General features: G+C 30.8%; 2 protein-coding genes and 1 pseudogene across 3 annotated transcripts; all 3 read left to right on the top strand.

Moving 5' to 3' along the window:
* The first annotated feature begins 1909 nt into the window (after positions 1–1909).
* On the top strand, positions 1910–5352 carry LOC124934150 (probable splicing factor YJU2B). The gene is made up of 7 exons (XM_047474630.1): positions 1910–2042; positions 2963–3025; positions 3107–3186; positions 3320–3428; positions 3554–3713; positions 4270–4433; positions 4878–5352. Exons 1-7 carry the CDS (start codon positions 2040–2042, stop codon positions 5205–5207), a joined length of 909 nt encoding a protein of 302 aa, XP_047330586.1. The 5' UTR covers positions 1910–2039; the 3' UTR covers positions 5208–5352.
* Positions 5353–7537: 2185 nt separating this feature from the next.
* On the top strand, positions 7538–12021 carry LOC124934148. 2 transcript variants are annotated; one of them, XM_047474629.1, is made up of 14 exons: positions 7538–7862; positions 7978–8068; positions 8134–8218; positions 8293–8362; positions 8992–9052; positions 9373–9442; positions 10279–10324; positions 10404–10575; positions 10647–10852; positions 10969–11043; positions 11292–11352; positions 11445–11525; positions 11612–11691; positions 11794–12021. In XM_047474629.1, the coding sequence occupies exons 1-14, from the start codon at positions 7717–7719 to the stop codon at positions 11870–11872; spliced, it is 1323 nt and encodes a 440-aa protein (XP_047330585.1). In that variant the 5' UTR covers positions 7538–7716; the 3' UTR covers positions 11873–12021. The 2 variants fall into 2 exon arrangements, with proteins under 2 accessions (XP_047330585.1, XP_047330584.1); XM_047474628.1 differs by having other exon boundaries at positions 8983–9052.
* A 1452-nt stretch (positions 12022–13473) lies between these two features.
* LOC124934261 lies at positions 13474–16573 on the top strand (annotated as a pseudogene).
* The last annotated feature ends 709 nt before the right edge of the window (positions 16574–17282 follow it).

Below are 17282 nucleotides of genomic sequence, written 5' to 3'. Positions count from 1 at the left end.
CAGCCATACAATATAGAGAAGGTGCGTTTTAACAACAAAAAAAAAAAACATATAGTTGTCCGTTTATAGCAAGCAAGAAAAATGATGGAAGTAAACAAGATCTGAAATGTACCTTGTGTCAAATTAACCCGGCCAAAGAGAACATGGGACCAAACCCGACATGTTTTTTACCTAATAACATCAAATCTATATGGTAACAAACAGATAAATTCAACCTGTATTATCCAAATCATACTCAACCTAACCCGTTACCAACCCATATTATTCATTAATATAGGTTGAAAATGGATCGGATAACCAAACTATTATTTTTGAACAAGATTATATAGATTATGTTTTTAACCCATTTTTATTTTGTTTAAGACTCGTTTAAAATATTTGATAGGCTTAACTAGTTTTTAATATAGTCTAGTGGAAGAGGCTAAATGAATAATCTTAATTGAAATATTTTGATCTGAAAGATCTACTTTCAAATTTTCAATGACATAACAAGTAAATAAAATTATTGAAAAAAAAGATACAAGTGTGTTCTATTTGAAGGATCGAGGTAAAATAAATAGTAATGGTGGTACGAAACCTAAAAATCAACCCTAATTTCTGTACGTACGTAGAGGGTAACTTGAGAAATGTCTAATCTTTTTACTTTTCTCTATCTTAATAAGTTTGACTAGACTTATATTAATTGAATTTATTAATCACTTTTTCCTCTCTTGGACAATGCATGGGGGATCCTTTTGGTAAAATATCTGTATATAAAGTCAACTTTTACATGTAACAATAATATCGAATGTAGCAATTTAATACAACTAAGTCGACCTATAAAGTCTACTATAACTTTATTATTATTTTACTCCTAACTAGCATCCCAATTGTTAACCTAGTGTTGGGTCACTTTTAATTAATTATTAATCCGGGAAGGAGTAAAGGATTACATTTGTAAATTTCATTTTTTTAAAGGGCAAAACGGGGTTAAGATATAGAGTCGACTCTCAAGCTCTGTGTTTAGAAAACACATTCTAACAAGCGAACTAAACTTGTCGATAAAGATAATTGTAACACATTCTATCTACTTAAATTAGAGTTCAAAAGGTTCATTGTATTGGTTTTAAAAAGAAAGACTAGTCGCAAGATGCCCCATCATAAACAAAGTAATCAGGATAGGCGAGCAAGTCAGTGGTTGCAACCAAAATACACGAAGTCATTGCATTTAGGGTTAGACAATTTCGGAGGTCAAGAAACTCTTTGAAACCGATAATAAATATTACTTTTGTATTTTGACTCTACCTACAAATTTACTTAAGTTTGGTTTTAGTTTAGTTTGGTTTTAGTTTAGAACAAAAACAAGATATTCCAAAAAAAAACATCTATCATAAATAAGTGAAAAAAATCACTTGAGATATCATAGTGTCACCATATATAGTTATGAAAAAAAACCCCCTCAAATTATCTATTTAAAAAAAAAAACTAAAATAACCAGACCTCAATTGGGCTCCAATCAATAACATTGTAGAATATGGCCCCATTAATGGTCTTAGAGTCAGTTGGGCTTCAAAAGACTACTAAATCGTTAATTTGTAAGAGTTTACAATAATATTAGTTATAAAATTATTTATTTAATTTAATTTATTATTATTATTTTAAATATTAGTTCTAAATTAAAATTATTATTAAATTATTTATACATATAACATCAATATTATATATAAATATTATGTAATTCTCAATTAAATTAAATAAGAATAATTTTAAAAAATAAATACACAATATCTATCAAGTATATTCAAACAAAAAAATAATACAAATATATTCCATAAAATAATAAAAATAATGACTTACCGTTTAATTTGTTAATTATTTATTTTAAAAATAACTTATATATGAAAATAATATATATATATATTAAGAAACCAGAAAAGACCGACTTTAGAAAACCCAGATAAAAGTTCGAACTTCATTGAAATCGCCATAGTTTCTTCTTGAGAGGTCGAAGGAGGAGGAAGGAGGCATTAGAATATCTAACCAGACAATAGAGAAAGAAGATGGTACGATCATCCTTTCTCTTAATTCTTCTCATGATTTTGTTTCATCTATATCTGATCCCGCTGTTCTTATTACCGATTAGGGTTTTTTTTTACATATCCTTCGATTTGCTGTTTATGTATTCTTCAGGAGATCTTAGTATTTGGAAATCTATTGTTTTTTTGTTTGCTTACACCTGCCTATTGTCCTATGCCTATGATGCTAAATATGTTCACATCGATTTTGTCCTAATCGATGTTTTCTCGTATGAAATTGTTTACCAGAATTTATAGGCTTTTCGATAATCTTAGTAAAATTGGTTTCATTTGTTTATATATGATGATCTTTTCTGTTGCGAGCTCAAGGGCGTTACTCTTGATTATTGAAATCATCATAAGATGTTGTTGTGATCCCACATCATGTGGCAGGATTTTTTTGTAGTTGTGTTTTATTACTTATTTTACTATTGTGAGAAGAATATATAACCTTAGACTAGTTTCATTATGGGTACCATGATATTTGTACTAAAGTACTTTCTATTTTTCTCTCTAATTACAAGTTGGCATTGTGTCATCGCTCTTTGTCTGTCTATTTCGATCTCTTATCTTCTCTTCTCTTCTCCCTCGATCTTGTCTATCTTCTTTTTGTCTAGTTACGATTACATGTTACATTCTTAACGGGTAACAACAGATGTAGTGTTTCCATGAAACAATGTTGAACTAGGTAGTTGTGGAACTAAGTATGAACCTAGTCCTAGTCTATTTTATTCAAGTATTTGCAGTCTCAGAACCCATTCTTTTATCAGATCTTTTGTTTTTAATAAAAAGATTAACCCGACAAGCTTTGATTCATAATGGTTTTTTATGTTACATTGCTACTTATCTCAGCATCCTTCAATTTCAACTTCTAATCATGTATTCCTTGCCTCGTTTGTTTTCTGCAGTCGACACTTGCAGCTGCTAGAGCAGATAACTTTTACTATCCTCCAGAATGGACTCCAAAAAAGGTATGCAGCCTTATAACTCCTCTTCACATGGAATTCTGTAAACTCTGAAGTGACACTTGTTTTAAAATGTTATTCCTTCAGGGTTCTTTGAACAAGTTCAATGGTCAACATGCTTTGAGGGAGAGAGCAAGGAAATTAGACCAAGGAATTTTGATTATAAGGTATAATAAGTTCTACCATGTTTATTTTCTTAACATAAATCTAAGAGCTAATGAGATTGAAAGCTTTAAATTTCCTAAAAATTGTTGCTGGTTCCTAAATTTTTCTTGTTGTAAATTTGATAAATTTCTCCAGGTTCGAGATGCCTTACCATATATGGTGTGGTGGCTGCAACTCTATGATCGCAAAGGGTGTAAGGTTCAATGCAGAGAAAAAGCAAGTTGGAAATTATTACTCTACAAAGGTAAAGTAACTAGATTGAATATGGAGATTCGGATTGTGAAGGCGTATTACCAAATCTTATCCCTTTCTAGAAAGTGTATGTATCTAATGAAAACTTTCTGATTTATTGTTTGCCTTTTATTTCAGATATGGAACTTCTCCATGAAGGCACCTTGCTGCAAGAATGAGATTGTTATTCAGACCGATCCAAAAAACTGTGCATATTTGATCATCAGTGGTGCCCAGCAAAAGACTGAAGTGTATGATGTTGAAGATGCAGAAACCTTTGAGCTTCCTGCAGATGAAGGTAGTTATTGGACTGTTTGGTATACACTTTTTTGTTTCCATTTTGATCATGATCTGAAAAACATCTGTATTTTTTTATGTTTACAAATAATCGCAAGAATTTGGATCATAATCCAGAAAAATAGTTTGATGAACATGGAAAAATAATCTCTTATACCAAATGAAGCAAAAACTTGCACTAAAATTTGGATCTAGAAAGAAAATTGTATACCAAATGAAGCAACAAAAGTCACACTATAAGTCTATAATATAGATTATGATCTAAAACGTAATTTTAACTTTGTCAATTTTTTAATGAGATCGTGATTTTGACAAAATGTCAGTTTTGAAATAATGTTGGGTAATATGGGTTAAAAATCAGATTATTTGAAAAACATCTTGTTTGATTAATAAGTGGGGGGATTATTTAGGTCTTAGTATTTGAAATTTTAAAATGTTATAAAGAAACAAATAAGAGTATTTTGGTATTATAATTGATGATGGATAGAAGAATTGAAAGGATGTGGGTGCCCTTATGTTTTGCTTATGCTCTTGGTGTCCCATTTTTTGTTATCCAGAAAAGGGTAAGCTTGCAGATCCCTTCTACCGTCTTGAGCACCAGGAACAAGATTTGAAGAAGAAGAAAGAAGCCGAGCCTGTACTGGTCCGACTTCAGCGAATATCTGATTCAAGGCATTCAGATGATTATTCTCTCAATAAGGCACTACGATCACAACTTAGGGTATGAACAATCCTCTTTGCTTCAAGCATGCTTGATGTAGGGATTTAACTTTATTTTTCTAACGATAAAAAAAATGGATTATTTGGGTTACATGACCAAAATATCCTATTTGTATTTAATATTTTAATGTTATAAAAAATACAATAAGGCTATTTTAGTTGATGATTTGAAGAATTTGATAGATGAAGTGATTCATGATAGAATAAGGGGTTTATTTGAATTAAATTGGGCCTTGTTCGGTTTGGGTTAGTTGAGTTTAATCTCATATAACCCCCCATTCAATCAATCATTCAAATCATGAACAAAATACCAAACTATTTCATTATATATTTATACCCTTATCCCTTTTTACAATAACTCACTTTTCAATAACCTATACCGTACAAGACCCAAATTACCCTTCCATCAAGCAATGACGTTTCCCATTTTTCGGTTTTTCTTCAGAGTCAAAAGAAAAGAGTTAGGGAGGAGGAGGGTACTGCCAGGAAGATTGGCCTTGGTGTCCGACTACTTCCTGCATCTGCAGACGATGCAGCTAAAGCAGCCAGTGTCAGGTTCCCGCACAAGTTTGAGAAAAACAGAAAGGAGAAACGAGCTCAAATAAACTCTTCTTCTATTTTTGGTGGGTCAAGCCATTATTCGGATTCAAGGAGGCTTGAGCTGGAGGCAAAGAGAAGGAAGATAAACACATCATCCGTTTCCAAGATACTTGTTGGGGGTTTTAAGCCGTCATCGTTGTCATCAACAATTTCTGGCCAAAAAAGGAGACGATGATGATAATATCAGAAATTTGATACTATAATGTTGGTTTTGATGTTTACATATGTAATTGTTAAGATTTGTGTGCAAATTGGTCAAAATCTGTAAGAACAAAGTGTCTGTCTATTTGGTAATGACCTTTTGTGATTATCTTTTGGCTTTCAAAGTTTGTTGGATACTTGGATTCTGAGTTTTGTGATGTAATAAATTGGGGTGGATTGTTAAAAAAATCAGGTGCCTAATGATTTTATAAATGTCAATTTGAATTTGGGTTGTTTTTATTATAATTTTAACTTACTTTTCACACATACAATGTTTCTTTTGTTTGAGTGTTCTTTCGAGTTTTATTAATGAAAGATTTCGAAAAAAAATCGAAAATAGTTAGAATTTTGTATTTAATTTTTTATAAATTTGTCCATGATGTACCAATTTTTTAAAGTAAGTATTTTTGGCCAATAATTTTATTAATTTATTTGAAATGTTATATTTTAAACTTGCTTGATTATGATAGGTAGTGTTGGTGTTTTTGTTTAAACGAATTTGAAGAAAAGGAAATTTCCATGAATAGGGTCCCACAAGACTTTCCTGGAAATTACGTGTCCCATAATGTATTATTCTATTATTCAATTCATTATTTTTATTATTGGTGAGTTATTTTTTCTTTACAAATAATATTTATTTTAGAAAATAATATTAGTTTTATTAATCCTGAAACTAGTAGAATATTTTGTTTAATGTTGAGTTTGAAAAACAAGTATTTTTTTATTCACATTATCTTCATTATAATTTATACCTTATTTTCCCTTCAAAATATAACATAAATTAATACTAAATAATATGGTTATCTACTTTTTTTTTTAAATTAAAGAAACTTCCAAATTAAATTAAGCAAGTGGGGTGATGAGTCAGAGCTTTTTATGAATTAAATATGAAAGTTATGTTTATCCATTACAATATATAGATAAGGAAAGTTCCTAGCTATGGATTAAATATTAATTTTAAGGTATAGACTAAATTATACTTCTTTCATAAACACAACTAATCATTAATATAAGTAAAATTCAACTAAATGACAAAAATAAAATAAAAGAAGAGTAAGATATGCAATATCCTAATTTCATTTTACTTGTATAATTAATGACCAAATGTTGTCACATAAATAGATCATTAGGTTCATATTTTCAAAAATAATTAACAAAATTAATAATCAAATTAGAAATAACCCCCCATTAGATTAGGATAGTTTAAATTGGAGAAGAAGGTAATAAAATGAAAAATGACAATTGGATTATTATAAATAGATCTTATTATTATTTTAAAAAAATACAACTTCATAGTTTTAATAAATTAAGTCTTATTATACTATTATTTATATGAAAAAAATTTAAAAAATGATCAGAATTGTTTTGTATAACGATTAACTCCTCGATTGATCGGTTGTCTAGATTGAATATAAAAAAACGTCATAAAAATAACATCATGAATAATATGAATTAGACGAATATAATCATTAAATATTCGGAAATTTTTCTTCAACCAAATAGATGATTCACCGTAAAATAATCTTAATAGTAAACAAAAAATATGTAATTATTTAAATTAGAATAACTTTTTTATAGTTCAATTTAAATAGTAAAAATTAAGTAATTTTCACATTTTAACTATTTATATTAATAACAATTATTATGATGTGATCTTATCTAACTAATAAAGAATATTATGTATAGAAAAGGATTATAAATGGAAAATACATTCGAATTAAAGTTTAACACCCATGAAAAATTAGAAAATTTAAATTATGCTACAATTTATTTTGGGTCGAATTGTCAAATCATGGCTTCTTATTATAAATCAATTAAGATTTAGAATCTCTCAAACTTTACAATTTAAACTCTTTATTGTTAAAGTGAGCATAACGAAATTTTGTCTAAACGATTTCAAATAATTCACTTATTATTCACGTGACATTTATAAATAAATAAAATATTTATGTTACTAATTTAACAACCGAATTTCAGCATGTTTAAAGTTTTGACTACCGATATTTGAAAATTTGACATTTAAACTTACAAAATTATTAAAATTCGATAATTAAATTAGTGATATGAATATTTTATTTATTAATTCATAGAATGTAATCTAAATTAAAAAAAAAAAACTTATTTTTTTATAATTTGGGTTTTTTTTAACAAAATATTTAACCATTTTTTAATTTTTTTCAATGGTTCTTAAAACTTGTAACCACCTTCTTCCTCATTGGTAGCTGCAATTCTCTTTCAGCTGCTTTTGCGTGAAAGCGAAGCGGGAGAATAATATATATAATTATATAGAGAGAGAAAGAGAAAGCTTCGAGGTTTTGTCTTCGTTCACAATCCAAAATCCAAAGATCAAATTGATGAAATTTGGCATCTTATGAGAAACTCCGGATTTTCTCAACTTCAATCTTCAAAACTATCTATAGATAATATAGATATGCCGATATCTAGTTAAACAAAAACGCTCTAGATTTTCCTTCATTTCAGTTATGTTATTGCTTCAGCGAAGAGCTACGACGATGAGCTGGAGAAGAGTCGTCAAAGCTCTACAGGCCTTAGCCACACACCTTTCTCTCTTCTCCTTCACTCTTCTTCTCGTTCTCAAGCTCGATCGCATCGTCAGTTACTCGTGGTGGTTCGTAATTCATCTCCTTATTATCAAATTTCTGTTTTAATCGCATCGTCATGTTCTAGTTCATAATCAGATTACAATTTGAAACCTATTAATGTTTTGATTATCTCATTCTCAGGACAATTTTTAGTCCTCTATGGTTGTTTCATCTCATTGTAGCTCGAGCTAGATTCTCCTTACCTGCACCAACAGTGCCTAATGATCGACGGGTATAATTTATCATTTTGTTCTTGTGGAAACAAATAAGAAATATTGATTTGTTTTATGATGACAGTGGGCGCCTTTTCATGCTGTAATGGCTATGCCTTTGGCTGTTGCATTTGAACTACTACTTTGTGTATATCTCCAGAATATATATGGTATACTTGCTTATTCAGAATCTTTATGACTTATATATATACTTGTTTTACTGATGGAATTCATTTTACTGCAGCTGTGAACTTGAAGATTATCTTTTTTCCTTTGTTGACACTTGAAATAGCAATTTTGGTTGACAATGTTAGGTAAGATTTGTATAAATAGTTTGTGAAATGAATACACGTAAGCAGACGAATAATCATGTCTTTTGGATAAAAGAGATTTCTGTTAGGGTAAGCTTTCTGGCTGCAAGTTTCATTTGGGAACTAATGGATACAAAAATATTTGTTCTGGAATCGTATCTGGATTAGATTATGTTTGGAAACTAAACTTAGTTAAAGATGAATTTAAAATTTATTGGTTGTTTCACATCTGGATCCGAATACAGAATATTTATAAGTGTTTCATTGCAATGCATTTCTCAGTTGAAACAATTGAAATTGTTTGGCTATGGTGCAATGTTAAATATGTTAGGCATCTGTGAGTCTATTCCTGTAATATACATATTTTTATCAAACTACTTTTCAATTATTATTTTCTTTTTCTTTTTTTGTATAATTGTAAAAAATGTTATCAAACCATCCATTTGGAAACATTCTTTCTATGAGATATCTCATCTGGATGTGATTTCATATGAGATCATGTTTAGATACAGAACATAAAACATTCAAAAATTATTGGTGGTTTCTCATCTGCATATCAAGATCCAGAAACATAAAGAGTTTCCAAATAGGCCAGCAATAGGTACTGATTTCTATTTCTGTAGGATGTGTAGAGCCTTGATGCCTGGGGATGAAGAAATAATGAGTGATGAAGCAATGTGGGAGACACTTCCTGTAAGGTTTTTGTCTATTAGTTAGTTGTAGAAATTTGGTATGAATACTCATTTTGTATAACTGTTTTAGTCCTTTTCTTATATATCCACCTTTAGCTACTAAATCTAAATATATGAGAAAGAGCAACAAATTTGCATTGAAGTAATTAGTATTTGGGAAAACCGATTAACTGACTCTATATAGATTTGACCATCTACTTGGATTTTGGGCCGGTTAATGTTCTTTTGGATTATTTACTTCAAATTCATTATATAGGTAGGTATTTAGTTTGTTATCCTTTTTAACCTGTTGTCCTGTGGGTTTCTCTCTTTGTGTTTCAGCACTTTTGGGTTGCAATTTCTATGGTCTTTCTAATTGCTGCGACAACCTTTACTCTTCTAAAGATATCTGGTAAGTTTTATTTTCTTCTCTCGGAATATATGCACTTAGTTCTAGTATGTTATAGTTAAAACCAATAACGAACCAAGAAGGGGATGAGACAATTCACAGATCAATTAATTCATATCATACCACTAACCTATCCCACCTAAACATAAATACTAAGGAAACCCTAGCAGGTCCCAAGCTGCCCTTCACAATAACCACCCAAAAGAAAAGGGACTGCTAACCTATTTCAACTGGCCATATGCCATTTTGGAATATAAAAAGCAGAATAATAAAAGTATACTTTAAACATTAAAAGACCCCAAAATAACCCATATGTCATGTTTACTTGGATTATAATATTTTTTCACCACCAATAAAATACCTGCAAAACTTGTATCTGATATCGTTGATACACCACCTTCTAGCAAGATATGCACTATATGTCATGTTTACTTGGATTAGAATATTTTTTTCATATATATTTTCCAAAGAATTCTCATAGAAGACTATGGAAGACATGTTTACTACAATGGAAAACTGTCTTTCATAATAAAAGGAGAACGATGAAGACAATTTTGCAACTGCTATTGAGATCTTGAAAGTCAGAATCAGAAACACTGACAAACTTGTAAACTGTTGCGCTAAAAATCATCTGTATTTACTCAAAAATCACTCATTAGTAGATTCTACATGTTAATATGTGTTGTGAACTCTATTATAAAGCTCTATTCTCCTTATAGTCATTTAAACAAGATAAGTTGTTTAGAACGTAGTGCAACAAGAGAGAACAATTTTATTTTATTAGAAAATTTTCCCATAGCAGGATAATATTCATAACCGAGCTGTTTATTATTATGTAGGTGATGTAGCTGCTCTTGGCTGGTGGGACTTATTTATAAATTTCGGGTATTCGTCTCATTAGTTATTGGCATCATTGACCTTTTCTTCTATTTCCAACACATAATATTCTCCAATATTGTCACAGTATTGCAGAGGGATTTGGCTTTATCATTTGCACCAAGTGGCATAATCCTGCTATCCATAGGCATCCAATTGATCAGGACCAAACTGGAATGTGCAGTTTGCAGGACATTGGTGGCCACATTATGAAAGTCCCATTAATTGGTTTCCAAATTCTACTTTTTATGCACTTAGAGGTATTATAGCTTCCAGTTGTAATTTTTTTGTAGCATCTTTCCAGATATCTTCTAATGATTCTTTATTGCAGGGAACACCAGATGGAGCTAGACACATGCCAATGGCAGTTGTTTTTTCTCCTCTTTTGTTTCTCCAAGGAACTGGCATCTTATTTACTATTTATAGATTAGTAGAGAAACTTGTTCTTCTAGTACATGGCGGAGATGCTTCGGAAACATATCTTAGAATATCTTCAAGAGCTCAAGAATGCTTTGGCTTCATGATAAGGGGATCAAGGTAAACTTCTTTATGAGATAATATATATATTTTTTTTAATATTTAAAGTTTGTATTAACTAAAAGAAAACTATGAGAATTTTGAACTGTCGTGAAATTTTGATCAACTCAATACAGGTTGCTAGGATGGTGGTCTATAGATGAAGAAAGTCAAAGAGAACAAGCTCAACTTTATTATGGTGATTGCTCTGGGTCAGTTTATCATGTGCCTATCTCTGACTTATAATGTTAACATTTTGATTGTTTTGTTCTGCAAGGGAAAAAATAAGTATCGGTTTCTCCATCTTCCCTCCTTTGGAGTCATGGCAAGATTTGATCCAACTTATTTGTGTATTTTTCACTATGTGAAGAATATCACTTTTGTTGTTGTTTTGAAGAATGAGCAAGTCAATGATTTCCATGTTTTTGGTAAGCTGATTTTGTCTGATTTTCCTATGAAGGTACAACACATTCTCTCCTGAAGCTGTGAAGAAAATGCCAAGGTCTGATCTAGCAGACGAGGTGACGATTCCTTTGCTACGAGTCCTCTCCTTCTTTCTATAATTTATGAAAATGGCAGCTTCTAAGTGCTATTTTTCTCGTTTTGGTTTAAGGTTTGGAGGCTGCAAGCAGCATTGAGTGCACAGAGGGAGATAACAAGGTTTAGTCAGCAAGAGTTTGAAAAACTACAAAATGTTAGTCCTAAAATTTTGCGATCATTTGAAAACACTTTATGCTAATGTATCTGGATCTTGATGATTTAAATTCTTGCTTGTGTTAGGAAAAGGTATTGTGCAGGATTTGCTTTGAAGAGCAGATAAATATTGTTCTTCTTCCTTGCAGACATCACAACCTTTGCAGGTATATATATCTGTCTATCTTTCTTTTTAATGCGTTTTTATTGAAGAAATAAGAGAAATTAGGCGGGAGTTGTGAATAATGTTTATTTTTACGATGTTCCAGCATATGCTGCGAGAAGTGTAAACGGTGCCCAATCTGTCGTGAAGCTATTGAAGAACGGTTACATGTATCAAATGTATAGCCTTGGAGAACATTTTTAACACTACTTGTATATGTTCTTACAGATAACCTCACATCATCAAATGATTTTTTTAAACATTATTGTGTATAGAAAAATATACTGATCAATGGAACATCAACAATTAATTAATTGATCCCTTTTTTTTATTATGGGATCTATGCGTTTTATATATATATATATATATAGCTAATATAGACTTATTATGTTGAAGCAAAGTTTAAGGTATTTTGTCAAGTTTGAGAATTGAGAGACATTGAAGTCTTAATTCATCTTGTTACTTTTTTTGTTTTGTTCTGTTCTTTTAAACTCGGGTTTAGTTTTAGATGGCAGGTAATTAAACGCCCTCAATTATTTTTGTCAGATTTCTTATTGTGATCAAAATTGATTTATATGAATTTAGTGTGAACAAGATTATGAAATTTATCCATAGCCCATCTTTGTCGCCATCTTGGTGTTACTCGGGAGTAACGTTATCTTGGTGTTACTCGGGAGTAACGTTATCTTGTTGTTACTCGCCCCGTTCAGTATACGCCAACTTTGTTTGTATATTTTATTGAGTTTTTAAAACAAAAATAGAGTGTTACACTGTCATCAAATATACTCATATTTTCTTTTTCTGTTTTTTTAATTAAATTGTCTATCTCATTTTTGTGTAATTATAAATAAAGTATTTTTTTATTTTTAGAAAAAGAAAATTAGATTAAGTACCCACTAATCATTTAAATTTCAAAATGATTAAATTTTACATATTTTCCTATGACAAGGCTTTAGCTAAACTAACCTAAATACCTAATATATGATTGCATAACATTCTAATTTTAAAATATGCAAGCACCATTCAAAATTCTGACACATTTTATTAGGGTAAAAATTTGTTGGTAATGAATTTTTTAAATAAACTTTGTATTGTTAGTGATTTTGAATAAATGTTTTTTTTTTAAATAGTTAAATGTTATTAATATATAGTGATAAAATATTTATTTTTAAATGAAATAGATGATATTTTAATATTTTTGTTAATGAATTAAGTGACGTTATTAATAGATGAGTGAATAAAATTATTGATTTTTAATTATGACATAATTTTGTTTAAGAGTTTGTTTTGATTGGGGTTATTTGAAAAATTTAGAAGGAGAAAAATAATAATAATTTTCAATGATTTTAAAGAATTGGTGATTATTTTTTATAAAAGGTTTAAAAGGTATTATATATATAAAAAATAAAATATATTTTAATATTTTAATTAATGAATTAAGTAATTTATTAAATAAAAGAATGAAATTTTGTTTGAGTTATTAAAATAATCCCAAATTCACCCAAACTAAAGATATATCTGAATAAAAAATAATATTAACTTATAAAAACGGTTTTTAGGAATTTCTATTTGTCATGTTTAAAGCATGTAATTAAAAGTAAATGACCTATTTAAAGCATGTAATTAAGTTCGAAAGATTTGAATTTGAGAAAAACAAAAACAAAAACAAAAAAACAAGCACGTGCCAAGACGAAGTCAATGTTGGCTGACTTTGAATATGACCGCGTCACAGTCAATCACTCCCGACCTTAAGCGCCAATCCGCCATACCCAGAAGCTCCATTACACTGTTACGCAAATCAAAGCGCCAACAGTGAGAAATCATCAAAAGGCGTGTACCCTTTTGAGTAAATTTAAAGAGGGTAATCGTCTTTTTACTTCTCTTGATCGTCTCAATCCGCCATGTCTAGGTCACGGTATAGATCTCTCCTTATCTCCTTGATCTATTTATCTTCCTTTGATCGTTAATCGTAGTTCTGTTGGTTTGCTATCGATATCTGTAGTTTGATTTCTAAATGTTAATCTTATTTCCGGTAGTCAAAATGAAAGTTTTGTTAGTGAGTCTTAAATTATTTGTTTGGAAAGCAGAGTGACATTTATGATTTATCTGAGTGTGTATGTATGCTTGCTGCATCTGTTAGATCTACTTTTCAAGTGTGGAAGTTTTGATTAATTTTGTTTATTGGATTTTTGAACTTTTATTTGCATTTGTTAACCCTAGCTGTTTGTATAAGATTGATTTCTGATTACACAATTGGGAACATTGCCTTCATCTGGAAATGGGTTTGTATTTTGATCTGAGTCTAAGTCTCACTTTGATCTTTTTCTGAAACTGTCATGCCCCAAAGTAAGATTCTTTATACTTTAAGCTATCCTAGCTTGTTTTTAGGACTAGAATTTTGAGGGAGACCTGTCTCACTTTGAAAAAGACCAATCATTTTCTTAATAGAGATTCATTTACATTTATATATTAGTAATCTTGATCTGGGTCATATCCATTTCCAAATGGGATTGCACACGGGAGAGAAACCAGCCCATATAGTGTTTTTCCAAAACCACACATTATGTCTTACCTCCAAAATATCAATTGGAATTTGGTTGAGTTGACATGGGAATATGAATGGAAGAGTTAATCATTTCAGCTATGGTTTTAAGAGATTCTTGTAATTTTATTAGAATCCAAACGAATTCAGTTAATTCAAAATTATGTTACTGTTAGTATTGATTTTCTTTTGATTGGTTGAACAGCCATTGCGATAATTTTATTCACAGGGCAAGGAGTATTTAGAAATGTTAACATTCATAAATGCACCATTTCACTAGTTTGAGAGCAAGTACCATTATTTACATTAGAGATTCGAACACATTTTTATATGCACAGGACGTCGTGGTTAGTTGATAGCAGTAGAATCGCCTCGAAAATTAAAAGCGCGTCCAGTCCAAGTGATGATCGTGAAAGAGTTGTTTGGAATAGTGACCCGACTAAAGCCTGTCCTAACTGTCAACACGTCATTGACAATAGTGATGTAAGTATCGTTTTCATTCTATGTAGGATGATGACATATGTGAGAATTTCGTGTCAAATTAGAAATAGATGAAAAATAAGCTATTATTAGGATTTGACGAGTCTTCATTCTTACTCAGGTTACTTTGGAGTGGCCGGGTTTGCCTAGAGGAGTGAAATTTGATCCAGTCTGACCAAGAAATCATATGGCATTTGCTTGCAAAAGTCGGTGTGGGTAACCTAAAGCCACATCCTTTTATTGACGAGTTTATTCCTACAGTTAATAAGGAAGATGGGATCTGTTATACTCACCCTAAAAATTTACCAGGTATGTATGTATTGACTGCTTGAAAACACTTATTGTTTATGTTTCTGTATCTGGATCCAGTTCCGCACTCGAAAACACAAATAAACCTCCATCAAATTATCTATACATTCATGAATTACATCATTAACCAAAATTTTATATACACTATGTATATAAAATTTATACATAGTGTTATTTTACTCAAATAACCCAATTTTTAGTAATCTACATTCTACACAAAACAATGTTATTTGAAAATAACTCACTGGTTATCTTTATTTTTTGTTTTCAAAATAGTTCTGGTATGAAATGCATGACCTTACAAACATATGATCTTGTGCTTTACGTGAGCCTTAACCAAAGTTTGAACAAGGTCTTGGAAACTAAATTTAGCCATATACAGATTCACTTTTTTTTTATGAAATGGATCTAGATACTTGTGTTTCCAAAAGAAAAACTGAAATGATGTATATGTTCTCTAGGTGTTAAGCAAGATGGGAGTGTTTGCCATTTCTTCCATAGAGCAATTAAGGCTTACAATACCGGAACTCGCAAACGTAGAAAGATACAAGATGAGGACTTTGGCGACGTTCGTTGGCACAAAACAGGGAGAACGAAACCAGTAATTCTTGATGGGGTCCAAAAAGGATGTAAGAAAATTATGGTTCTATATTTGACTGCAACTAAAGGAGGAAAAGCTGAGAAAACAAACTGGGTTATGCATCAATATCATCTAGGAACCGAAGAAGATGAGAAAGATGGAGAATATGTCATTTCGAAAGTTTTTCACCAGCAACAGCAAGGAAAACCGACGATTGATAAGATTGATCAAGATTTTCTTGATCAGATCGTTAATGTTGAACCTGTTACTCTTCCAAAAGTAGATCCAGTCACACCAAAGTCTGTTACTCCTGAAATGAGGACTTATAATCCTGAAGAAGAAGACCTTAATGATCGAATGTCTGAAAAAAATGAAAATGAAGAACCAATTGGAGAAGAACCCAGATGGTCACAGCTTCTTATGGATTCACAACTTCTTCTGGATTCACAGCAGCTAGTTGAAGGTCTTTCATTGTGCGAAGATCTTCTACGAAGCCAGTCTCCTAATAGAGATGATGATGAAAATGAAAACGATGAATTGAATGGAAGACGGTGTCTGGCTGATTATGCTAGTCTCGGCTCTGAGAGCCTAAAGAATGATTTGGAGGAATGCAGTCGAGAAGAAGACTTGGTTCTTGATCCAGCAAATATTGAACTTGAGACACCACCAGATTTCCGATTAAGCCAACTTGTATGTTTCATTCTTTTTGAGGAATTCGTCATTTACTTAGACCTGATGATACTAATTGCGATTCTATCTTATCTGCAGGACTTTGCATCGCAGGAGAGCTATCTTGCTTGGGGAAATGGCAAGCTTGGTGACTAAATTAACAAATTAGACCGTTAAGAAATGTTGTTGTGTACTTATTTTGTACTATTTCCGTGTTTCTTTTGGCCATAAGTGTAAACTAAACTTATTGAAGAAACCAGGTTGCTTCAATTGTTGATGAAATTTGGCTAATGTAAAGTTTTTGAAACAGTTTTTGGTAGGTGTCTAACATGCAGAAAAAATTATGATAGATCTCTTTATGTGTTTGTAACTAAAACATCAAATATTACATGTCTAATTTTTAGAATGCTCATAATTAGACTTAGGCACTGGATTGGGAAAGCACGATCTAGTTAAACAAGATGAAGTAAAATTATATTATGAGTGAGCACAAAAAGACACAAACAAATTTAAGCACACAAATGAAAATGACTCCATAAGCACGAGTTAGCACGTTTATTTGTGAACAGACTTTTTAAGAAGAGATCCTATAATGTAGTATCTACCTGCGGTATGACACGCATAAAATTGGAAAAATCAAATAGCACGGTTATTCGTGAACAGACTTTTTAAGAAGAGATCCTATAATGTAGTATCAAACTGCGGTATGACACGCATAAAATTGGGAAAATCAAATCGGGGTTTAACTCGAAACGATTAAAGGTTTGACGCAAATATAGAAAAAGAATTTGAATGAGTTGAGATTATGATGCTTTTATATATATAGTGAAGGGTTATAATAAATAATAATTTAAAATGAGTCAGTATTTAAGAAATAGCTAGGTATAGATAGAATGAGGACCAAGTCTTATAAATAATGTTGAATTGTCTAAGGTATCATGTTCACAAAACACAGCAGAAAGAAACAAGGAAAATGATGGTACAGTAGAGAGGATGTAAGGTGCACGTGGGGAAG

Source organism: Impatiens glandulifera, chromosome 4 (assembly GCF_907164915.1).
Source record: "Impatiens glandulifera chromosome 4, dImpGla2.1, whole genome shotgun sequence".
Classification (NCBI taxonomy): domain Eukaryota; kingdom Viridiplantae; phylum Streptophyta; class Magnoliopsida; order Ericales; family Balsaminaceae; genus Impatiens; species Impatiens glandulifera.
Note: the sequence above shows the minus strand (reverse complement) of the source record. Positions and strands in the feature narration are given on the sequence as shown.